The following is a 25,858-nucleotide window of genomic DNA, read 5'->3' as shown; positions in this document are numbered from 1 at the left end:
TTTATGGTTTCCTTTCCTGTGCAAAGCTTTTCAGTTTCATTAGGTCCCATTTGCTTTTTGTTTTTGTTTTTTTGTTGTTTTTGTTTTTTTTGCGGTACTTGGGCCTCTCACTGTTGTGGCTTCTCCCGTGGCGGAGCACAGGCTCTGGACGCGCAGGCTCAGCGGCCATGGCTCATGGGCCCAGCCACTCCACAGCATGTGGGATCTTCCCGGACCGGGGCACGAACCCATGTCCCCTGCATCGGCAGGTGGACTCTCAACCACTGCGCCACCAGGGAAGCCCAGGTCCCATTTGTTTTTGTTTTTATTTCCATTTCTCTAGGAGGTGGGTCAAAAAGGAGCTTGCTGTGATTTATGTCATGGAGTGTTCTTCCTATGTTTTCCTCTAAGAGTTTTATACTGTCTGGCCTTACATTTAGGTCTTTAATCCATTTTGAGTTTATTTTTGTGTATGGTGTTAGGGAGCGTTTTAATTTCATTCTTTTACATGTAGCTGTCCAGTCTTCCCAGCACCACTTATTGAAGAAGCTGTCTTTTCTCCATTGTATATTCTTGCCTCCTTTATCAAAGATAAGGTGACCATATGTGCATGGGTTTATCTCTGGGCTTTCTATCCTGTTCCATTGATCTATATTTCTGTTTTTGTGCCAGTACCATACAGTCTTGATTACTGTAGCTTTGTAGTATAGTCTGAAGTCTGGTAGCCTGATTCCTCCAGCTCCATTTTTCTTTCTCAAGATTGCTTTGGCTATTCGGGGTCTTTTGTGTTTCCATACAAACTGTGAAATTTTTTGTTCTAGTTCTATGAAAAATGCCAGTGGTAGTTTGATAGGGATTGCACTTAATCTGTAGATTGCTTTGGGTACTAGAGTCATTTTCACAATGTTGATTCTTCCAATCCAAGAACGTGGTACATCTCTCCATCTGTTGTATCATCTTTAATTTCTTTCATCAGTGTCTTAGTTTTCTGCATACAGGTCTTTTTTCTCCTTAGGTAGGTTTATTCCTACCTATTTTATTCTTTTTGTTGCAATGGTAAATGGGAGTGTTTCCTTGATTTCTCTTTCAGATTTTTCATCACTAGTGTATAGGAATGCAAGAGATTTCTGTGCATTAATTTTGTATCCTGCTACTTTACCAAATTCATTGATTAGCTCTAGTAGTTTTCTGGTAGCATCTTTAGGATTTGGCAGGTGGATTCTTAACCACTGCGCCACCAGGTAAGTCCCTCAGTGTTTTATTTATCTGCATGGTCACAGTGACTTGAACTATCCAAAAATCACTTTTAAAAACACTTTAAAATTTTAATGTGATACAAATGACATTTTAAGGGGACACTGAGATACCCAAAGAAGAGTAAAAGGGCGAGGGGACCAGAAATAATGTTGTATCAGAAAAGCTGAATGAGTTTGGAGAATTTAATTCAGAGACAAGATTTAAAGGGAATATAAATTCATTTGTCCACTCATTTATTCAGGAATTACCGACTATCACCTATGTGCCAAGCATCCTCCTGGGAACTGAGGATTCAACAATGAATACATCTGAGCAGTATCCCATTTATATATGTACCATATCTTCTTTATCCATTCAAAACCGTAATGGAAAAAAAAATATAAAAGAATATATATATATGTATACATATATATATCTAACTGAATCACTTTGCTGTACAACAGAAATTAACCCATTGTAAATCAACTATACTTCAATAAAATAAAATAAACAATGAATATGCTACAGTCACTGCCCTCAAGGAGTACAGAATCTATTGGGGGACAGGAGTGATTATAATACAATGTGCTAACCACTACAGTAAAAGCAAGCACAGGGAGATATTGGGAATTCATAGAAGGAGTACCTGGCGTAGACTGGGAGGTGGGCAATAATCAGGAACAGTTTTCAGAAGAAGATAACATCTTTGTTCATCAAAGATGACAAAGGTTAGCCGGAATGAAGGCAAAGAAGGGAATGGATTAAAAGAAGAAAGCAGGAAAGAGGCAGCAGTGGATGTGAAGGCCCAGTAGTGAGAGGAAATGTGATCCATTAAGGGGACCATGTATTCATCAGCAAAGCTGAACCATCAGTTGGAAGGGGGGAGTGGCAGGCTAGGGGGCTAGAGTGAGCAGAGGACCCACACATGGCAGGCCATGGTTCACCTGCTGTGGAGGGTACAGTTTGTCCTGAAGGTTGTGAGGAGCAGTAAAGGGGGGAATGATGGGTTCAGAACATGCACTGGCAAGACCACTCTGGCTGCAGTGTGGAGGAGGGACTGCAATGGGGCAACACGGGAGGTTATAGCAGTAATCTAGGGAGCCTGATCTACCTTTTCAACAACAGAGATGCTGGCAAGTAGACAGACTCCACAGTGATTCAGAAGGTAGAACCTATAAATGGAGAGACTGACTGGATGGGAGTCAGTGACTTGAGGGAGACCCAGGAAGCAGTGAATGATGCCTGGTGGGTCCCCTGGAGTTAGCATCCAGGTGGACGTGGGAGAATTTACTGAGACAGGAAACCCAGGAGAAGAAGTATGTTTGGAGGGAAGATGACTAGTAGAGCTATTACCTAGAAGAGGGAACAGCCCTGTTCTGAGGGCTAAACTCAAATCTTTACGAGTGGGTGCTAAAGGGACACAAATCTCAGCTCACAAAAAGAACGTTCTGAGACATAGCTACATGAACATGGAACGGGTACCTCAGCCAATAAAGTGCATTCCTGCCACAGGGCTGTTCAGGAAGAGCCTGGATGACCATCTGGCAAGGAGTGGGGAGTCGGGCACCTAAGGAGAGCAGCATTAGATGGGGGCCTCTCCTTCTCATGCTTCACACCACAGGCAAGAGTCTTCTATAAACAACGAGCTGGCCATGGCACTCTGTTGAAAGTCGTCTAACAGCTTGCCAATACACTGAGGGGAAAGCTCAAACACCAGGCCCCAGGAGCCAGCTCCTGTCACCTCCTTTTCTCCTATCACTCCTACTGTTCTCCCCACCTTTCCATTCCCTCCCCCAGCCCAGCACCCCTCCCTGGGCTCCAGCCTAACTGGCCTTCTTCTGAACACATGGAGCTCCTTCCACCCAACGGCCTTCACTTACTCTCCCCACCCTCTGAAATGCCCTTCTCTGGCTCTTGATGTGGCTAGGTATTTCTCATCCTTCAGGCCCAAGTGGAATGCCACTCTCCCCTGGGCACCCCGTCCAAATCTAAACACAATCCTGCCCAGTGTTCTCTCACTTCAAAATCTGCTTGTTTCCTTCATAACACTAATTATAAAGTATAATTATTTGTATACTGGGGGGAGGTGGTCTGTATGCCTAAGAGACAGTGAGCTCCAGAGGATAAGGACCACATTGTATTCCTAGTGGGTAGGACAGCACTGAATAAATAGGAGGCATTCGATAAATACTTTTGATTAGTTATCAGTATGGGGCACAGAACATGGTCAACCTAGGGTGGCATATTAAAATCACCTGTAGGACTTTTTCAAACTGCATTCCTCCCATAACAAAAATCACTTCTGGAGCAAACTACCATTACTATTTAGGAGGCTGTCATATCCCTAAAGGAAGATGCTGCAACAAAGGGCTGAGAACCACTAGATCAGATAGTCTCTTTCCAGCCCAAAGATGTTATAATACTCTGTGAATATAAATGATAGTTTTTAAAAAGCCAAGCTAATTCACTTCGGTTTTGGTTAAAACCAAATCTGAGAGAGTTGAAAAGTTATCCTGCTGCTTCTCTGCCTTACTGTCTTTTTCAACTCCATCCTGCTTTTTATACCATGATGAACTTTGACCTAAAACACCAGGAAAAGTCCTTGTTTTCACTCAAGGCTAATAGTCAGTCTGTCTGAATAACATTTTTTCTAGAAGTAGTGGTAATAATTAGAGGCCCTGCCCTCTTCGAGCTGAATGTAACAAATGACCCTCAGTCCCCATGCCTCTACTCGGCGGACATGGCTCTCATGCCCAAGAAGCATGAAAAGAGAAGCCTCAGAGCATCGTCTGGCAGGGCCAAGCACTTGGATGAGGACTAAAAGACCTACCCCTCAGGACCACAAGACAGGTGATCCACTGGTGAATAACCAGTGGATGTATTTTAATACAGAATAAATTGTTTAAGAAGGAAACACACTCTAAGAGTAGTGTGTTCATAGCAGGAAAGCTGTGCGTAAGATATACTGACACTATAATAAAGCAATCAAGGAAGTGACTTTTGGGGAGGGGACAGGAGAGTAGAGAGAGAGTCAGAAGGAGAGACTTTAAATTACCTGCAGAAAAGCCCAGTGGCAAAAGAACCAAGACACTGGGTGGAGGGGGTAAGGAGGGGCACGGAAGGGAAAGTAGAAGCCTAAGCTACATCTCAGCAGATAAGGGCTGTGCAAACACTGACTACTGCCCTAAACCCAGAAAGACCTGGGCACACAATGGAAGCGTGATCCGGCTCAATGATGGCTTTTCAGTCACCAGTGTGAATACATACACACAGAGCAATCACCTTCAAGTGTCATCTTCAAGTACAGTAATAAGATGTTAACCAGCTGAATAACTGAATATGTAACAAATATGATCTAGAATTCCTTCAGCTTAAGCAGGTCCTTCTACTTGAGAACCTTAATCTTCTGGAAGTAAGTTCTCAGGTCTGTCAGAAGAACACTTTGAAGAGGCTCAAGTCTTTAGTATCCCTCCCAGTATGGGACAATGTTAGCATGAATTAATGAAAATTATCTTCCTTCTGTAATAGCTCAATCTCTTGTGCAGCAAAGATACATAAACGGACAACTTGGCTGGTCAATTTAAATTTCACCACATTACTCTTTCCTTGCCTCCTTCTGGGAAAGATATCAGTGAAGCATGACACTGCCAAAAGATGGACACGCAAGACAAAAATAATAAGCATTATACAAACCAGATCATCAAAGCATGGAAACAGTCAAAGGCACTGAATCTTCTGTTTCTGCATTATCTGGAGACTGTAGGAAAACCATTCCACAGACCAAAATAAATAGTTCAACATGTCTAATTTTATCTTTCTCTATGAGGTCCTTTCTTTTCAGTCAATACATAGCTAGGGTTACTTAACTGGTCAGATTTCTTCTTAGCCACATACACACTTTTGAGGTCTTATAAAAAAAAAAGAGATGTCATCCCACAAGCCTCTTCTTCACTCCCAACTATGTAGATATTCACGCTCAGAGGCACATGTCACTCGCTCGCTCTCACCTATTGCTTGGAAGTGAATCTGAGACTGCTGGGCTGCTGTGTTGAGAGGATCCAGCCCGGGTATTCACCTACAAGTAAAGAAAGGATCTTGATCAGTCTGTGTTCTGAGGACACAGTTCTAATTAACCTGTAATTTGCCACAAATTTCTCATTTCACTATGAAGGTTAATTAGCTTTTTACTAGACAGACCCATGGTTGGAGTCTATTCAGTATATAGGTTATAAAAACTGTACAACCTGTATATTACATAATACTTTGTTCCTGTCATTATTCAAATACTTAAATAGTGCTGAAAAAGCGAGAGATAAACTGGGGACATTTTCAATTCACTGTCTAAAATTGAAGTCAATTCTAGTGAAAAAATTCAGTTCACTGTTTCTTTTTGTTTTATATAAAAAACAGTATCTTCAAAAAAGTATATTAAGAATACATCCAAGGGTTAGTAGTGAACCTCACGATATCATACCCCTTCAGCTTTAAAACCAGGCAGAACATTGCAGAATGTTTCTTATTCACTGAAAAATGAGGTCCAAGTAATTAATTATAAAACGCTTGAGTCTAATACAATAGACTGTTTTTCTTTTAAATGTAAAGCCTTAAGCAGAAATCCAGAATTCAAAATATGCAGAACAATGAAAGGACATTAAATAGATATATGTTTCTAGCATAAACATGTCAAAAGAAGAGGAGGGTATTCTGTGTGCAATATGCTTATGTGCTTAATTAATCACTGAAATGAAGTCTATATTTTTACTCAAGTAAATCTTTGTAGAGACCAGTACCCAGGATCATCCTGAAGAAATAGACCAACAAAAGAATTCCAAATAATAATTTTTTTTAAATAGGGCATCAAAACCCCAATATGTACACATATTGAACAAACACTAATGAATCCCCCTCCACAACCCATTTAAAAAAAAAAAAAAAGGAACGCTTGTCAGAGCTTAAGAAAGTGCAGTTTTATTTGACATTTCAATAAGTGGAACACAGCATTACAAATCCATCTAACTTTACTGAAACAATTATTGAAATTCGTACCTTCAGGCCATGTATGTTCCGTTCCCCAGGAGGCTTGCAGGCTGAAACAGTAATTGACTAAATTGTAGAACACATCAGGGCCATTTACAAATTTGCTCAAAATGAATCGTTTAAAAAGAAATGAGGGTGACACCAAAATTAGCAGAGAGAAATGATTGAAAAGTGGCTCCCAAGACCCAAAGTGGGAATTATGAACCAGGGTTTTTAACTTACAGGAGTGAGCATTTATAAATGCAAAGAGCTTTCTGACACCACCTCATATAAATTCCAATTTCTGCTTAAAACATATAAAAATCAAGTTAACTGAGCTAAAATGATTAGATTCCTTTCATAATTCAAATTTCTGCCATCATCTTTCCTCACTCTATTACATTGTATATCTGTTATCACTTAATACTACAATGAAAATAGCTGGGGTTTTTGGAGGGGAGTGGGAGGAGGATCTTTTAACGCCAAAACAATTGCTAGAGATTCTAAGATGAAATATTTAAGTTTGAACATCAGTTTGCAAAGCAGTAAGCAGTCAAATTTGTTAGAATACAGATATACCATTAATTTCATGACATTTCTTGCAAATCTTGACATTTGCTAACATTTAAGTCTAAACATAAAGCAGTACCAGCGGAAAATAATATTAATTTCCTGACACCATCTTGAGTTACAGGTTAGTACTTTTCCAATTCAGCAAATGCTTCTTCATCAAATGTTAAAAAAAATAAAGTGCTTCCTGCCCATGTTATAGGCTGCTTCCATCTGAAAACTACAGTGTCCTACATATTATATGTTAAGGGGCCGTCAATTTTGATTGATTGTTTGGGAAAGGATGAATTTGATTTTTTTTTTTTTTTTTTTTTTGCTCCTTTCTCAGATGTACATGTATTTTCCTCTGTTTCTGACAAGAAATCGAGCTGTTTAATAAGAAGAAGATGTGGCTAATAATTACAAAGCACATCAGTTGCTTTAGGTTTGTGTATTTCAAATATATTCAAAGTCATTATGTTATTTTCCTTAAAAAAAAATCTAAACCTCAATAAAGGATTTTTATTTGTTTTTCTAAAATACGTTAAAATTAAGACTCCAAATCCTCTTTCCTAAAGATGGAAATTAACTTTTTGAACAAAACAACAGTCACATACATCTGATGCTTGGTCCTTTAGGGACCATTAATACTTCCTAAAACAACGCTTCAGAGCATTTCCTCTGAAGTAGCCAGTGCATTATAAACTTCATTTAGTAAGAAAGTGGCTAACTAAGGAATTAGAGACAGGCATCAACTCTTATCTCCTACCTTAACATCTGCCTCGCTCCTCAACTGGCTTCTTAAATCTTTATGACTGGAAATCTAAACAGTTCTCAAGGGACTTCCCTGGTGGCACAGTGGTTAAGAATCCACCTGCCAATGCAGGAGACACGGGTTCGAGCCCTAATCCTGGAAGATCCCAGATGCCGCAGAGCAGCTGAGCCCGGGTGCCACAACTACTGAGCCTGCACTCTAGAGCCCGCGTGCCACAACTACTGAAGCCCATGTGCCTAGAGGCTGTGCTCTGCAACAAGAGAAGCCACCGCAATGAGAAGCCAGCACACCGCAACGAAGAGTAGCCCCCACTCACCACAAGAGAAAGCCCGCGCGCAGCAACGAAGACCCAATACAGCCAAAAATTAATTAATTAAAAAATAAAATAAAAAGTAAACAGTATTCAAAAAAACCCAGTAGCCTCATATTTCCTAAAGTTGTGGAGTCAGAAGTTACTGTAAAGCTAGTGAATTTTCATACTTATTAATAGTTAACATATCTTATAACTACAAAGAGAATTAGCCCTGAGCTGGGAGCTACTATCCAATGCAATTGTGCCACTTGGAATGAGAAGACCTGATGTTTAGAAGAGAATTGTTTTCTCCTGTCCTCTGATTTGCTCAGTCTAGAGATTCTTTTTCACATGGGGCCTGACCACAGAATCTAAGAATCTAAGGTCTGAGAGCCTCTAACCAACTCAGTAGACCCAGGCAATATACCCAATGTCTATACTCTTAACTGTAAAAATCTGTATAACCTCTAAATTTATATAAATCTTACATAAAATTTTATATATATTTAGAGATTTATGTAAACTTATATGAAAAATAAAATTGCATAAAATCTATACTTCGTGTAGATAAATAAACAAAAAGCAAAAAACTGTAGAAAACTAAAGACATAGAACAGTATGCACAACACCACACAGATAGGGAGACTGAGTCTCATATTTAAAAAAATTTAAATTTGGCGTGGAACAATTTATTGGAGACTAATAGGTTCTGTCCTAGGACTACATGTGACACTCAAATGTCACATATTTTCTTTAAGAATCTCCTCCCTACAATATACTCTTCTCCACACTCCTACCAAGCCCTCCGAACTACCCCCATGCACACTCTACTAATATTTTAACCTACATAAGAGCATATAGCCCTTCTACTCTAAGCAAATTACAACTCAAACAAAATTCTTATTCAAAGGGTATATTAACCACTTAAAAATTGTGACTCTGAAGTTACTTAACATCTCTGAACCTTAATATTCTCAAGTATAAAATGGAAGCAATAATAATAGGCATGACTGTTGGGAGAACTAGAAATGGTGACACACAAAGCAATATTAGTGTCTGAACAGAGAAGATGGCTAAAAATGGCTGTTATTATCATGGGAGGGGCACAATGATATGGACAGGGACACTGACAGGGGCTGTTCACAAGATAAAAGAAAACAAACAGAACTTAGAAAGATTCTGGATGAAGAGAAGTAAATACTTACTGGAAAAAAAGAAAAAATGAAGGCCCTCAGCATTAGAATTATAATTCTCCAGGATACTTTCTGGGGTTTGCTACAAAAGAGCTATAAAGTCATCCAGTAGGAAAGCAATGAATGGAAATTTCCAGCTGGTAAAAAAAATACTCCTTGTGGAGAAACAATTTTGAAACTTGCCCAAATTCTCTGGTTATTGAAAATATTAAGAAATAATCTGTACCCTGTTCTTGGCTTAATACACAGAAATGGCAACATTTTCTTTCTTTTTTTTTTGCTGTACGCGGGCCTCTCACTGTTGTGGCCTCTCCCGTTGCGGAGCACAGGCTCCAGACGCGCAGGCTCAGCGGCCATGGCTCACGGGCCCAGCCGCTCCGCGGCATGTGGGATCTTCCTGGACCGAGGCACGAACCCGTGTCCCCTGCATCGGCAGGCGGACTCTCAACCACTGCGCCACCAGGGAAGCCCTCTTTTTTTTAGTTTTTAGTCTTCAGGTGCAACAGAACTGAAATAATCATAATCTTGTTTCAGACACGCTATCAACGGCCCAATTTTACTTACTTACTTAGGTCTTTAATTATTAATAATGTACTAAATACTCCTAATGCCACTGCCCATGTTAATGCTAGAAGAACAGCATTACTCTTGAACCCAGATCTTCTCATGCGCTGGAGACTATCAGTGCAAAGAGGAGTCTACTGGTTAATTGAGCTATTCAAACTTCAGAGAGTTACAGGTAATGAAAGTCTAGAATGCTTAATTGGAAAACCCATACCATGATTATTTGTACGGTATCAGTTAACGAAGGTAAGTTTAACTTTTAATTATTTCAATTAAGCTATTTCTAGAAGACTTAGAGAATTTTCTTATCTGTTCCATCAGTTAGAAAACACAGATTTCCAAGTGGGGCAATGTATAATGGGTGAAAGACTTAATGGTTTATATAATTAAACTGTTCTTTTTCACCGTTATTCAAATTTTCAGGGAACATTTATATAGAGCTGAGCAATCATATCTGATACAAGGCTAGTACTATCAAACCTAAAGGGAAAAACAAATGATTTAACCAGGTGATTCACCAAGGGTCACTCTCATTAGCTCATATTTTTGGAAACTTAACAATCGAATTCTTATTTATGAGGATTTTCAATTATTTAGAAAATGTCTCCCCCCAAAATCAAGCACCAAACATTCCACCAAAATATCGCTCCTAAAACCCCCCAGTAAATCTTGGTTTCTGCACTAGCTGAAAGCTTTCTACTCAACAGCAGCTCTGGCTACCATCATGAGCCACAATTTATAAATATCCAAAATTAAAGTCATTCATTTGCCTTGGTTTAGAAACCATGTGGACCCCCAAAGAGTTCTTTAAGCGAATGTAAGTATGTACTTCAAAAACGAAAACCAATCTAGTTAGTTTAATTTACTCTAGTAAATTAGATATTCTATCTGCCATAACTATAATACAGCCTGCAATCCCCACGATAATGAATACTTCTTTTGTTTTTTCAAATTAAGAGCTAAACATCATGTTATGTGCATTTAAACCTTTGGAAAACATAACTGTTGATGAAACAGTTTACTGAAATAATCATTGTTGATTAGAATTTGTTCAACATTACCTCTTGGAAATATCTGCAGAGGCTCTATTAACTGTCCATTTACTTGCTGTTCCATTACTGTGGAATAATACTGCAAAGAGATTATAGAAAGAGATTACTCAGTAATGTATGAATACTGGAACAGACACTTATGGTTTGTTTAATTCATAGTACTTTTGTAAACTACTGGTATATACATATCAACCTCGAGAATTCTTTTTCCCTATTTGCACATCAATATGACTACAGTGAATACTCAGGACTAAAAGTCCAGTATAGTGTTATCCTCCATATTGTCATTTATCTTTAAGAGTAAAAAATGTTGATTAAGATTTTACGTTAGTATCTGATCTCTAGAAATGTTCTGAAAATGACATATACTAAAAATGACACAAGAACTTCCCTGGCGGTCCAATGGTTAAGACTTCGCCTTCCAATGCAGGGGGTGCAGGTTCGATCCCTGGTTGGGGAGCTAAGATCCCACATGCCTCACGGCCAAAAAACCAAAACATAAAACAAAAACGGTCCATGGGGGCTTCCCTGGTGGCGCAGTGGTTGAGAGTCCGCCTGCTGATGCAGGGGACACGGGTTCGTGCCCCGGTCTGGGAGGATCCCACATGCCGCGGAGCGGCTGGGCCCGTGAGCCATGGCCGCTGAGCCTGCGCGTCCGGAGCCTATGCTCCGCAACAGAAGAGGCCACAACAGTGAGAGCCCCGCGTACCGCAAAAAAAAAACAAAAAACAAAAACGGTCCATGTTTAAAAAAAAAAAAAAAAAGAATCTTATAAAAAATAATTTTTAAATAAATTAAAATGACACAAAAAGCATTTTAGTAGAAATTTCTCAAATTGCCTTTTGTTCTTTTTCCCTGGATTTTACAAAGCAAAATGGAGACACCTCACATTTAGCTTGGACCTATACGCCAGTCAGTTAATCAAACATTATTCATATTTGTGTATAAAATGTACAGATAAATGGAAATCAAAATCACAGAGACTGTGGAACAAAGAAACAAGATATGATCCATCCAAAGATGACAGGATTAATATGATAAAAAGACAGCCCAGTTTCAAGCAAACATACCTTTCACGTTTTAGTCTTCTAAATACTTCAGTATAGATCAAATTTCACTTTAAAAATCTGGGCATGAAAAATTAAGTTCCAAGTTCGAAAAGCTTTCATACTCCATCATAAACAAGTTCATTCAGTAGGCTGTATTACGGTCTATCCCCATTTTCTTTAATATCCTAATTGGTGAGCATATGTCCACCTAACTTGCATGTGGCTTCTATGCCCTAACTTTTTTTTTTGGCTGCACCACATGGCATGCGGGATCTTAGTTCCCTGACCAGGGATTGAACCCGCGCCCCCTGCATTGGAAGCACGGAGTCTTAACCACTGTACAGCCAGGGAAGTCCTTGTCCTAACTTTTTTTTAACACTTGACAAACAACAGTGATGTTCTTGGTGGAAAATATCAACGATGAAAACCACTGATTTTGTGTTGTGAGGGGCTGTCACAGAGCAGAATTCCCCTTTAATACTTGTTGCTTCTATATTAAAAAACATAAGCACATTTTCTACTTATCATATTTTCAGAAAATTCCTCCTTGATAATCATTATTTGCTGACATTCTTTAAAAGTTTCTTTCTAAAAAATATGTACATATATCTTTCTATTGCTTTTATGTAATAATTAAAATTATTACAAGATCAAGTTTATTTTTCCCTTATAAATAAAGGGGAGTTATAAAATTCTACATCATCTTTAGAATCACAAGTTAACAAGTCTAAGGCTCTTTGCCCTAAAAACGAAGTGAAAGTGTACTTTTGATGGCTATGGACTGATATAAGTATACCCTGCCTTCTGAGGACATTCAAACTGTATAGGAAACTGATCCTCTCCTTCTATAGATGTAAAAACTTATACACATAAAGCATAAATATGTGTGATACGCTCTCTGGAATACATACTAAGGCAAATGTCTTTCAGGAAACTATATTCCTTAAAATCACAGAAATATAGTGCTCACCATTACTCAAGCAGTGATGACAAGTAAATGAAATATCAATCATGTAGGCTGTCAACCTTTTGGGACAGCAATAACTGTTAACAAGTAGTCTGGAAAAATTGTCCGAAAATGACTTGTCCTCAGCACACAAGTATTTGAGGTTTCATGGAAAATTAAGATGCCAGTGGCTATTTGGAACATTGCTCAGGTATTCTTTTTAATGGGAAATTTGCCGGTTATTGATCCACAGCATGTACCCTCTTGCTTCTGGAAGGCTGCAAGCAACTTTCCAATCAGTGGCTGTCAAAAAAATTACTGCCTTTTTATACTGATACAAGACAACAGCAGTGGTGGTGTTCTCCTATAGTTAATGCTTTTCTTTAATTAACTGCTATGTACAATAGGTTAGTAATTTCAGTTACTACTTTACCACAATCCTAGAAATCAAAACAAATAAAATATCCTTATGCTTTATCTAACAAATTATTTACAGAGTTGTGTGAAACTGGCGCTTGGGGTCAAGTTTGAAAACAAATAACCTCAAATGTAAAGGGTCAGAACAGGTGCAAGGCATTTTTTTCCTACTATAAAACCTTGCATGCATGAAATTGACCTGTTTTCCAACTTTATTTATTTACCTCACAAAATATATAAATAAAAATGGTTTCCCTTTCATTTCAAATCAACTGGGAAACTATATATAGTTTTATAATCATTGGAGGAACATTTTAGCAATCTAAAAACATCTCTTTGTACAGTAATTAACACAGCCACGGTAATGATATTAAGTATGCCACTTGACAGTTTCTCCAAAGCAAGTAGCTAGGATTTGTTTTTTGTTTTGTACAGTTCTTCCAAATCCTAGAAACATTTTCTTCTGCTAAAATACTGGGTTTGATCTGTGTTTGCATTATTAGAGAATTTTGTGTTTCACACACCAAGGTAATTCACCATCAAGGACAAACTATAAAGGGTGGTAATTAAACCCATGGTATGGGCCCACTCTAGGCAACCGACCTCTCAGGAGCGGGCCTGGTGAGGGTCGGGGGGCCATCAAGGAGGCACTAGGCCTAGGAGCTCAGGCCACTGCTCACAAGGCATTCCCTAAGAAACAAGAATAAAACGTGGGCCATGTGCAGTACCTCCTGGCACAGAGCAGTCCTGATGAGCCACAAGGCCTGTGCTGCCCAGTGAGATGAGCAAGGCACTTAGAGGAGTTACAGGCTCAAACCCTGGGGTCTCAGTACTGGCCACTTCTAGCTGATGATCTCAGTGAAGAAATGCTCACCTCACCTCAGTTTACTCAGCTGTAAAATGAAGGTGGTATGTACCCACAGGATTACTATGAAACTCACATGAGAAAACATGAGAACACTTAATAAGCTGCAAAGCAAGTTCTTTTTGGATCTTCATTCTCTCTCAGGGTTTTATACATTCTCCCTTTAAGGGGATCTTTCCAATTTTGCTCTAAATACTGATAAAATAAGCAATAATGCCAAAGACAAGGCTTCCACTAGATAAAAACAAAATGAAAAGACAACCAACCAAACCAAACTCTAAATCTTTTACGCCAATATACTTAATATGGCTTGGACAGAAAAGTAACAAAGTGACCATGATAACGTTAATGGAGCCATAATTTGACATTATCCAAAAAGCTTCTTAGCTTAATCTCTATAATCCTATCCTGGCTTTCATTACCCCTAACACAAAGTCCTGCACATAGTAGGTGTTTGACAAATATTTACCGATTGAAATGGAGTCCAATCCCGATTCTGCCACTTATTAACCTGTATAGTCTTCAGGAAGTCATTTAACCTCACTGAACCTGAGTTTCCTCTGAATGAGGGTAAAGATACCAACTCTATTACATAGCGTTACTGTGAAGCTCAAAATTAAACTGCAGCAATAGAATTAGTGAAGGCATTTGTAAACTGTAATGATTAGTAGTTGAGGAATTTAAAAGTGAACCTCCTAGTAGTGAAACAATATTAAGCACAGCACTTTCTGAGTAGAAGTGTTACGGAATTTAAAAACACAAAAATGGTTATATATAACAAGTACAAACCGAACACGTTTGCACTCAAACTGAACACGTCAGCAGCAGTTATAAAACATATTTTCTCTGGTATCCCTTGTAGAATCCATTACATGCAGTAATTGCAGCAATAATCAATAAGCTAACTGAGTAAAAGATTAATCAGTTTTGTGATTGCTAATGGAATCTCCAGTACCAGACTCAGATTAGTTTCAGAGTCCCTCTGAGATGTTCTTCAAAATCCTTAAACAATTTTAATAAGGATGTGACAAAGTTTAACACAGTTATCCAAATATCTAATTAATTTGAAACAGAGGGCCAGATTGAACAAGGGGATAGCAAGTACAATTTTTGGCTTTGTTCTGTTTGCAAGTTTATCATACAGTGTTCCTATTTGTTATGACCCTAATTCTAACAGCACAACTCAATCAATAATTACATTTTTTTCTTCATGGAAATCTGCCATATAAAAACTTGAATTCCAAAACAGCACAGTTAAACTTTACAAGGCACAAGTTCTCTACTGAAAGGAGAGAAAACAGTGAGAGAGAGATACACAGAAACAACTCTCACTTGTTGAATACCTACTGTGTGTTAGGCTCAACACTGAAACCGAGTCCCCCTAAACCCCCTGCCAAGTTTATGATTAACGTCTCCATCCAAAATTTTATTCCCTTTCTTGTCCCGCCCCCATTCCCCTCAGGACTGAGGAGTATCAAAGAAAAGAGGGGATTGAAACCAAGCAGGACCCTTCGGGGCCATCCTAGGTACAAAAAAGCCCCTCCACACCCCCCGTTTCTTGTTTGTAGAAAAAGGCTTTAGTCTCCTCGGCTTCCCTGAGTTCCAAAGAGCAGACCCAAGCAGTTAACTATTAGGACAACAGAGTCACAGGCCTCCTAGTGCCTCCTCAGGGGATACAGATAACAATCTGATGCAAATCTTTGAGTTGTTCTATAGAAACTAAGACTCCCACCCAGGTGGAGGGAGGATGGTGACTACAGGCTGACCACAAGCACTAGACCCCAGACTGGTTGGAACGAGAAGGTTGTGATTCCTTAAACATCACCCTGTTACCTCACCACCAACAAATCAGAAGAAGGTCCACGGGCTGATCAGCTTCCTACGACCCTCTCCCCTCACACTGTCTTTAAAAACCTTTGCCTGAAAGCTATGGAGGAGTTCGGGTCTTTGGAGCATGAGCTGCCCATTCTCCTGGCTTTGCTCCCTGCAAATAAACCCTCACTTTGCTGCAAACCCCGCTGTCAGAGTTTGGCTTTCTGCACCTCAGGCACAAGAGCCCTTGCTCAGTATCAATACTAGATATTTACATTTATTCATCTAGTTTCTCACAACCTTATCCTATTCTGGGAGTATCATCACCCCTGTTTCACAGATGTAGCAAACGGTTTATCAGTCAACCAAGAAAAATACTTCTTTCATTCTAGTCCATGCACTCAGAACATAAAATGTTTGCTATTTGAGAGTCAAAAGGTAAGTTATCTCCTGTTTCTCGTACCTCAAAACCTTTAACTAAAGCAGGCTACTGGGTGGACTGCTGAGCTGGTGGAAAGCTTCTTCATTCATATCCTGTGTGGGCTAGGCCATGTCACCTGATCTTTCAGAGACTGGGGAAGGCGGCGTGGTGTGATGCAGATACCTGTGCTGGCCGGTGACTTCGCCCTCTTTCTTCAGCAACTCCCCCGCCTGTCCACGTTTTCCTCCTACCTCTCTTACCACTCTACTCAGCTTCCGGTAAGTGATTCTCTCCCCATCCCTTCTTTAAATGCTCACGTTCCCCATGGTTTTTCATCAACCTTCTTTTTATTTTGTACTCTCCTCGAGTTAACTTCAGCCACTTCAAAGGTTTCAATTACCAGAGGAGTCACTGAGACTAATTAGGAGCTGATGAATCACAAACCTTTATTTCCAGCCCAGATTTCTCTCCTAAGATTCGGAACATACCCAACTAGTTGTCCAGAGGCCCCTCAAATTCAACAGGTCCCTACCTCTCCCACCCCTCCCTCCTGCCCTAGGCCTGTCTTCCACCACATGGGTTCACTAACCAGGTGAATGAGATCACCATGACCTAGCTTCCCAAACCAGTTATCTGGGAGTCGTCCAGACCATCTCTCTTTCCTTCTTCCCCACATCTCATCAATCACCAGTCTTATTAACTCTACATTTTCCCCACTTCTCAAATCCTCAAGCTAGGGCCCTCCATGACCTAGCCCACCTGCCTTCTCAACCTCATCTCATACCCTCCCCCCACTGTCCACGCCACACTAATCATGGGTAGCTCCTCCTGAATGCACCAGGCATCCTTTCACCTGGGCCTTTAAACACTGTTTTCTCTGCTCAAACACCCTTCCCAGTCCCCTTGTCCTCACCTACTCCACCTAGACACCACTCTCTCCAGCAAGCCTTCTCTGTCCCCAAAGCTAGATCAGGTGCTCCTTTTTTGTGCTCACAGAACACCTAATGCTTAGGCATGTGACAGCATTTATCACTATGCCTGGTAGCTCTGAGTCTTTCTCATCCTCCCACACCAAACACTGTTTCCTTTTTTGTTAACTTCCCTGACTGGAGCATGAGCTCCTTGAAAAAGTGAACTATATGTTCACTGCACCTCCACCAGCTAGCATAGGGCTTGGCCAGAGAGTTGCCATCCCATGAATATTTAATGTGTGAAAAACTGGCTGTATGAATAAGTGAGCAAATCAGTGAGTGATCACAGGTCCCAGCTCTACATAGCTGTATGACCTTGAGAAAGGAATACAATTTGTTTGTGCCTCAGTATTCTCGGCTGTAAAAATGAGAAAAATAGCTGCCTTGCTCACCTCATAAAGGTGTTAGGAAGATCAAAATCACAGAAGCTGGTATATGGAAACTTTTTTATAAAGTACTTGAAAAACATCTTAAAATAGGGCACAGGGCTACGAATCTCCCACTTCCAAGCAATAGTACATAGAAGAAAAATGGCCATAACGATAGGGTGACACAGAAACCACTAAACAAGAACACTGAAATGTTTAGACCAAGTACAGAGGCAGAATTTAACTGTTTATCAAGGCTGATTCAGTATCTCCTCCCTTTCCCTCAATTACTACAGTACTATAAATAATAAAATAAGTAAAAGGGTACTATAAGGAACATTGTCTGTTTCTCTTTCTGGAGGTTCATCAAGGGCATGGACCATGTCTTGTGCATTTTATTATCTCTTATGGCAGAGGTATTAACCTGGGGTCTATATGGGCCTGAGAGATCCTTGAAATTCCTGAACTTCTAGGTAAAATGTTGCACTGTGTGAATTTCCTGGGAAAAGAATAAACAACTTTCCTCACATTTTCAAAAAGCCCTGTGTCCCCCAAAATCTAAGAAACTACTGCTGTAGAATGCTTAGCACCATGCCTTACACATAATGGCTGCTCCACAGTGTTTAAGGGGAAGGAGGCAAATAGGAATTAATACAGACGTGGTGACTACGTACTCTCATTGGTTATAACTTATTCAGTGGCAAGTCTTACATATCAACTCACATCAAATCAGACTTATTTATTATTCTTCTATACATTTATAACAGAAGGGTTTCTTAAATCTCTCCTTAGCATGCTTTCTAACAGACAACATAAACAGTACAGTATGAGGAATATACTTATAAAGAATAAGCATGCTGGCTTTTCCCTACTAATGGTAAAATTTTCAAATTCTTGTTTTGTCAATATTGCAAGCATACCCTGTTATATGTAGCTCAGTCAGTAATTACAGCAATAATCAATAAACTAACCAACTATCTGCAGTCCATAGTTAACTTATTAGTTTTCCTAGTGAAGAACCCAACAATCTTAACTCTGTCAAATGGCTACAAATTCAATTACAACACTACTCAGATGTGCCATCAGTTATACCTCCTTTCAATTACTTCTCATACTTTACATTAGAGGCATCCCCTCTGTGATGCTGGCCTCTTAAGAAGCACACAACTGCTCCAACAGTCGAAAATAACATATGAAGCTAATCTATTCTGAATACCAAATTAATAACTGTATTTACTTACCTGGCTTCAGGTTCTCCCACTCCTCGATAACTCACTGCCCCTGCCTTGAGGTGACTACAGTGTGCGCATGCTCTTCCTTAAATGACTCTAGACCAAGGGTCCACATATGGTCATGGATTGATTCGATGATGAGAAAGAAAATCACAATGAAAAGTCTTCCAGTGAAAAGGTCAGCAGGAAACAACTCTGAGGCCTCTTTTATAGGTTAATGTTACTGTACTTACGTATTTACTAGTGATTTAAAAATGAAACAGTAAGTTGGCCAAGTTTGATGATAACACTATTTGTTTTGGACAGTAAAACTGTAAAGGATGTTAGGGAGCTCCAGATGGTCTTAAAAGAATGGAGGTTGGATAGTCAACAGCAGATGAAATTCAACTTGGCTAAGTTTAAGGTGACGTGCACTGGCAGAACGAGTTTAAATTTGTATTCAGCGATGGGTCCAAAACTAGTAGGTTCCTCTCAGCTGAAGCTTTCATAGTCATCACCATCACCATGGTTAGCTTGAGGCATTGTCTACACTGACCTTTCACCTGATTTCTAAGTTGTAGCAATTCTGCCATAGTTCCGAAGTAGGAGAAGTTTAAATAACTTCAGGGAACCTACAACTTAAATAAAACAGGACCAGCAGGCCATGCGGCCAGCAGGCCAAACGGAACATTCCCTTACAAATAAACTACTTTATTTAGCCAGTTCCAATAGTGTTCAATAAAGATTCAGCCTACTGCTCAAATGCTATTAAAAAATAATTGAAAACGTAGTGAGGAATGAGTAAAGAACATATATGTAACAGAGAAACATATATTATGAGAGAAACAAATTGTTTTGAAATTTCCAATTACCTCAATTTACACCTTTTTGGACATATTGTATTCCTAGGTTGATAATTTACTGAATTCCTCTAACTTTACTGTATTATAGCAAATTTATATTCATCTTTCAGGTATACGTAGAAAATACCCCTCCTGTTTCCAGTAAAACTGGCCCTAAGAGAACAGGTTCATTAGGAGCTGCCAACAAGAGCCGAACACCTTGGTTATGCCCCACAGCAATTCTACTGCTAGAGGTCCATCATTCCCTCGCAGCCCATCTCTCTCCGGAAGAGAAGCCCCTACCACAGCCATCAAGAGGCTAATTGATGTCCCACATTTTTCTGCCCCCTCATGCCAGCTGCCTCAACATAGGACCCCAGAGGAATCAACCTGTAGTCCACACTGAGCCCTCCACAGAGACGGAGCTGAACTGGGAGCACAGCCATGTTAATGACAAAATATTGGTGGTTCAAAGCACCCAGAATGCCCTGATGCCACCTGGCTGAGGTCTGCTTGTGCTGTCTCTACGTTTGCTTCCATGAGCTGCATAATAAACTGACACAAATTTCAGTCTGCTTCTGCTTCTTGCTAGCAAAGATGTCCCAAGATATTTCACAAGAGGGGCTAAATAAGGGGCTACTACATTCTTATCACTATTTCAAGGGCATCCATATGACCCAGACAACACAGAGAAGAGAGTTAAAATAATTTGCCTCTGAAAAAAAGTTTCATTCTTTGACTAGGATGAGAAAACAGAACAAAAACTTTACTTACAGCTTAGAGCATGTCACTATTTGAGTAAAAAAAAAAAAAATGAATAATTTCCACAACTATTTATTTATTTCATTCCGTTTTCCTGTCTCACTCTTTTCACTGTTTCTCCACCCTGCCAGGAGAGTATCGAGTATTATCACTTGTTTAGATGGATCACGTTGAATTAGGGGACTAACCACTCACTGAAGACCGAGATGACTATGCCACATACAAAGTTAAGTTCAAAGTAGGACCAACTTAATATAGAGCATGTTTAAAAGCACCATGCAGAAAATGAGGTTCCAATCTCTGCTCTTTAAAGAAAACTTTCTAATAGCAAAGGCCCTGAGGCTACTGAATGTTCAACAACTAAGTGGGCAACAAATTCTGTGGTAAAATTCAGCCTTGTAGGAAGGACAAAATCTTGAAAACTTCAAAAGCCCACAAAGTATTTGTCTGTATTCCTTTTCAAACTCAGGTACACTAACATTCTAGTAAATAGCATTATTTTTTGCTACCAGGAAAACAGTAGTATTTGCAAAGCTTCTTTGGCAGGATCTCAATAAATGCCAAAACAAAAACATCACTTAAAACCACCAGGAGAGAAGACTGGACGTCCAAGACCTAGGTCTGTGTCCAGGCCTTCCCATTCATTAGCAATGTGACCTCAAATGAATCTGAGCTCGTTGAGCCTCAGATTCCTTATCTGTAAAATGAGACAGCTGGACAAGACCTCTAATGTTCCCTTCCAACTCTCCTTGAGCAACTATGATTTTTGAGGCAGTCTCCAAGTTATGCATGCTAGGATAAAGCCAATCATATACCAATTTACAAGGTGCTACAGAGGTCAAAAAGTATTTTCCCTCATGGTACCCAACATCTAACAAGGTACACTACCGTCAAGTATACCAAAGGGAATGCTTACACTCCAATGAAACACAAGGTCCCTGCCATAATGGGAGGCATTACAGTTAAACTCATCCCATACTCTTCCAGCAATGTGGAGAAACCGTATAAAGAGAGAGAACCGGCAAAATGAAGAAACGTATTCTTATTAATACTGTGCTCTACTCATATAAGCCTCTCAGTATTGAGAGAACTAGGTGTAATAAATCCTTTACTAGCCACAGGATTTAGCAGAAACAAATAGGAGTCCATTTACAAAAGCAAGATGTACTGCTGAGTTTCTTGATGAAAGGTCACCTAAAAGCAGAGGTTAACATAAAAATAACCTCCTCCTATAACTGGGTCTCAGTGATAAATAAAGCTTATGATGAATCAATAAATAAGGCCCAGCACTGCTGTGCTTGATGCTATAAGGAAATGAGGCCAGCACTACCAGACAACAATTACAAAAAGATGGAAGGAGAAAAGCAGTATACTATTCAGTCTTTCTGGAAAATGAGAGGAGAAGACAAGAACAACAAAAAAATTTAAACTACTTTAAGGGAATATTTAACAGAATCCTTTAAATAATTAGCAATGATCAGGTATTTAGTTTTCAGGATATGTAGCTTGGCTGTATTTTTTTCCTAGTAAAGCATTTCAAATTCTAATTAAAAAAATACTTTATGGAGAAATTAAAAAGATACAATAGCGCCAGAGGACAAGCCATGATCCCAGAAGTAGAATATTCTAACACCGTAACTTACAAGAAACTACGTTATAAAAACAGATTGTTGATTAACACAAACTCATAACAAAACGCAGAGAGCGATCACAATGGTGCTGTAATAACACTTGGCTGCTGAATTCTCTCAATACATTAAATATCTACCTGAAGACCAAATTACTTTATATTTTCTTAAAAGACAATTTATTATAGATTTGTTTTCCTCTCATTATCTCTTAAAAATATATCTAATGAAGAAAAGAATACAACTTCTAAATAACTTACATAAAATGGTACTAATGTGTGACAACAGACTTTGGTTTACTATGTTGGTTATTATTTAACAGCACACAACAACCTATTGTCGTGACAAATCCTTACCACAATGAGACAGTCCATGTGTCACATGTATCAAAATCCACTGTATGCCATTATTATGGCACACATAAAATTAACAGCTTAAGGCTGCTAGCAATTTAAATAATTGATAAGTTTTCAATTAAAAAGGCAACATTTTCAGGTCTAATACAAAAATCTATTTAAATTACTGATAAAAACTTATGCTTCTGTTGGCCCAAAGCCATAAAATGCTTAAATCCAAGGGGAAAAAAAAAAAGTAATTCTGCAAGTATCAACTCAGACACTGTAGTTTTTTTTAAAGAATGTGTAAAGGATTTATGGTAAAAGTATGCCTAGTTTTGCTTTCCCCATATGGTTTTTAAAGAAATACTAAGGTGACTACAAATTTATTGAATTCCACATGAAAAACATAGCTTTTTTTTTTTTTTTTAACAGTAAATACGTGGTCATCTGTCAGTATCTTCCCTATCCCACCACCCAAATCCTGGAATCAAAATTTTTCAGAGCCAAACTGAACCTAAAAAATAAAGGCCAGGGCTTCCCTGGTGGCACAGTGGTTGAGAGTCCGCCTGCCGATGCAAGGGACACGGGTTCGTGCCCCGGTCCGGGAAGATCCCACATGCCGCGCAGCGGCTGGGCCCGTGAGCCATGGCCGCTGAGCCTGCGGATCCGGAGCCTGTGCTCCGCAACGGGAGAGGCCACAACAGTGAGAGGCCCGCGTACCGCAAAACAATAAACAAATAAAATAAAAATAAGCATGTCACATTCTCAGGAGAGTTAGCCAATCTATTATTACTGTGCTAGACCTTTCAGCAGACAATCCTACTCTGCCTTTCAAGGTACTGATGAGCCCTGCTCTAAATTCTCAGGGCACAAAGACTCTCAAATAAGTTAATGAGAAGTAAATGGGAAATTGACTTTTCCTACTCTGTGCTCGTCTGAATGCAACGCTCTGTTAATCATGCCATCCTTCTTGTTCTCTTTCCTCCTACCCTAAATTAAAACTATTGGCGGAAACCCATACAGATATTTCACAGTTTTCATCACGACGAAAAAATATCCTGGTTAAAGTTGAGGTCTATCAAAAACCTACAACCTAACCACTGGCTGAGATCAGAGTCTCACTGAAAAGCAAGGGCCCTGATTCCATCATTTCCACCATAATACCACTTTGCATTTGTATAGAACTTTTAACTTTTCAAAGGGCTTTCACATCTATTATCCCATTTGGTCAGTACAATGACCCTGTGCAGTAGAAAGGACAAGTATTATTATCCACAAGTGACAGATGAGGCAACTACAGCACAGAAAGGTTAAGTGTTTTGCCTAAGGCCAGGAAGCCAGAGGAGAGCAGTGGTCTCCTTGCTTCCAGTCCAATGCTCTTTTCGCCAGACCACTAGAGAAGGTTTCGTACACAGACTGCAAACTCAGAAAAAATAAAATAAAATGAACAAGAGAAAATAAAATAAAAATAAGAGAAAAGAACAAATCAGGGCTCAGGGAAGCTATGTCTCTTCATTGTCACTGAATTATTCAAGCTTAGTATTAAAGTTTTAGAAATGTATCCTTTTTTCCTGTTTATCTACTTCAGTCCTGAGACAAATGTTAATGCAAATCTTCACTGAAATTTGAAACACAAAAGAAAAGTCATTTTGGGATATATTCAAATCACTTAGATTCAGTAAGTAACCCTGCAGTTCATTTTGGGGTGGGGTGGTTAGTGCATAAAATAACTGAGAGTACACCTTAAATCATGTATCCATATTAAGCCTGCAGCTACATTATAACTATGGTCTGTTTGTAAGGGTGAAAGAGATCTCCAGTTGAAAGTAGATTTTGAAAAATTTTTTAGAGCCCAGGGGTTCGTTTTTAATGAGCCGTTACTTTAAGTACTGCATAAAAAATACAGGAAATTGATAGTCCATTTAGTCTGCACCATACCTAATGCAAAAGTCATTAAGATGCATTATTCTTAATGTTCATGATATGATCAGTAAGTGTCTTTTGAAAAGAATGCCCTTAACTTTCACGTAAGGAAACCTTTAAAAATCTTATATATTATACAGAAAAATGTTATAGCAACTGTGATTTACTTTTATATCTTCACTATTCCAAGAAACAGCATCCTCAATTACATTAACATTTAAAAAATAGTCTTCATTTGTAATATACTTACATATGACAGCATTGCCTTCATTTCTTCATCACTTCTCACTGTAATTCGATCACCATCTTCATCTTCATCTGTTTAAAAAGCAATATAATACAAGTGATAAGATTTGCATTTTTTAATGTACAAAACTATGTTATCTGGGAACATAATACAACTGGTTTGTACACTTGATATCCAAATCCTCAACACCATATCTTGTGGATGTTAAGGTTTTTGGTTCATGGTTTTGTTTTTTAGTTTAGAATACAACCAGAATCTCAATAAAGAACTAAAAATTTTAGGAACAGTTGAAAATTAAAATATTGCTCATGTCATTCAAGACATGTATCTAAGTTAAAGTAAATATAGGGACTTCCCTGGCGGTCCAGTGGTTAAGACTCCATGCTTCCACTGCAGGGGGCACAGGTTCAATCCCTGGTAGGGAAAGTAAAATCCCCCATGCTGCACGTGTGGCCAAATAAATAAATAAATAGAAATTTAAAAAATAAAGTCAATATAACTGGAGTATGACTGAACAGGTTTGGTTTGGAGAAATTTAAAATCCAAAGAAAGGCCAGTTTTATTTAACTATTAGTACTTTTTCCTTTCCCACACGGCACCCCATCCCTCTATTTCTCCATTCTTCCTCTCTCCCAGGCAACCTGTCATGTCATAATAGTATAATAAAAATGGCTAACATTTACTGAACACTACCGTACACAAGGCACTGTGATTTATGCTCCATACCCCCTTAAAAGCCTCACAATGATTCTATGATGTGGACAACATGACTTGATTACTATCATTCCCTTTTTACAGAACTGAGAGCCTAGTATAAGGTTAACTTGCAAAGCAACTCTAATACAGTTCTCCTCATAACCCACCTGATCTTGTAGCTCTCTATTTCTGAACTGTTTCAATTGTACTGGGTACTCTCTGACCATAGTAAGCTTCAAATGGTGATTCGTGCTATTGTTGAATAATTTAATGGTCTTAAAACTAGAGGATACAGACTTCCCTGGTGGCGCAGTGGTTAAGAATCCGCCTGCCAATGCAGGGGTCACGGGGTCAATCCCTGGTCCAGGAAGATCCCACATGCCGCAAAGCAACTAAGCCCATGCGCCACAACTACTGAGCCTGCGCTGTAGAGCCTGTGAGCCACAACTACTGAAGCCCACATGCCTAGAGCTCGTGCTCCGCAGCAAGAGAAGCCACCGCAAGGAGAAGCCCACGCACCGCAACGAAGAGTAGCCCCTGCTCACTGCAACTAGAGAAAGCCTGTGGGCAGCAACGAAGACCCAACTCAACCAAAACTAAATAAATTAATTAAATTAATTTCTTAAAAACACTGGAGGATAATAAGACTTCACAAAACACTTAACCAGAATGGATATATTTCAGTAAGTGGATCACCGAAGCAGCC

The 25,858-nt window shown here is 39.2% G+C and overlaps 1 protein-coding gene across 3 annotated transcripts in view; it reads right to left on the bottom strand.

Annotated features, from left to right (window-relative positions):
- MAP2K5 (mitogen-activated protein kinase kinase 5) overlaps window positions 1-25,858 on the bottom strand; it is a 264,811-nt gene that overhangs the window by 220,780 nt on the left and 18,173 nt on the right. For all 3 annotated transcript variants that reach the window (XM_082649583.1, XM_082649584.1, XM_082649582.1), the window contains exons 3-6: window positions 24,460-24,527; window positions 10,666-10,735; window positions 6,262-6,302; window positions 5,223-5,290 (exon numbers count right to left, since the gene is read on the bottom strand). In XM_082649583.1, coding sequence (XP_082505709.1) covers window positions 5,223-5,290; window positions 6,262-6,302; window positions 10,666-10,735; window positions 24,460-24,527 — 247 coding nt within the window. The remainder of the gene's footprint in view (window positions 1-5,222; window positions 5,291-6,261; window positions 6,303-10,665; window positions 10,736-24,459; window positions 24,528-25,858) is intronic.

The sequence above is a fragment of the Grampus griseus genome (genome assembly GCF_964374135.1).
Source record: "Grampus griseus genome assembly, chromosome: 2".
Lineage (NCBI taxonomy): Eukaryota > Metazoa > Chordata > Mammalia > Artiodactyla > Delphinidae > Grampus > Grampus griseus.
Note: the sequence above shows the minus strand (reverse complement) of the source record. Positions and strands in the feature narration are given on the sequence as shown.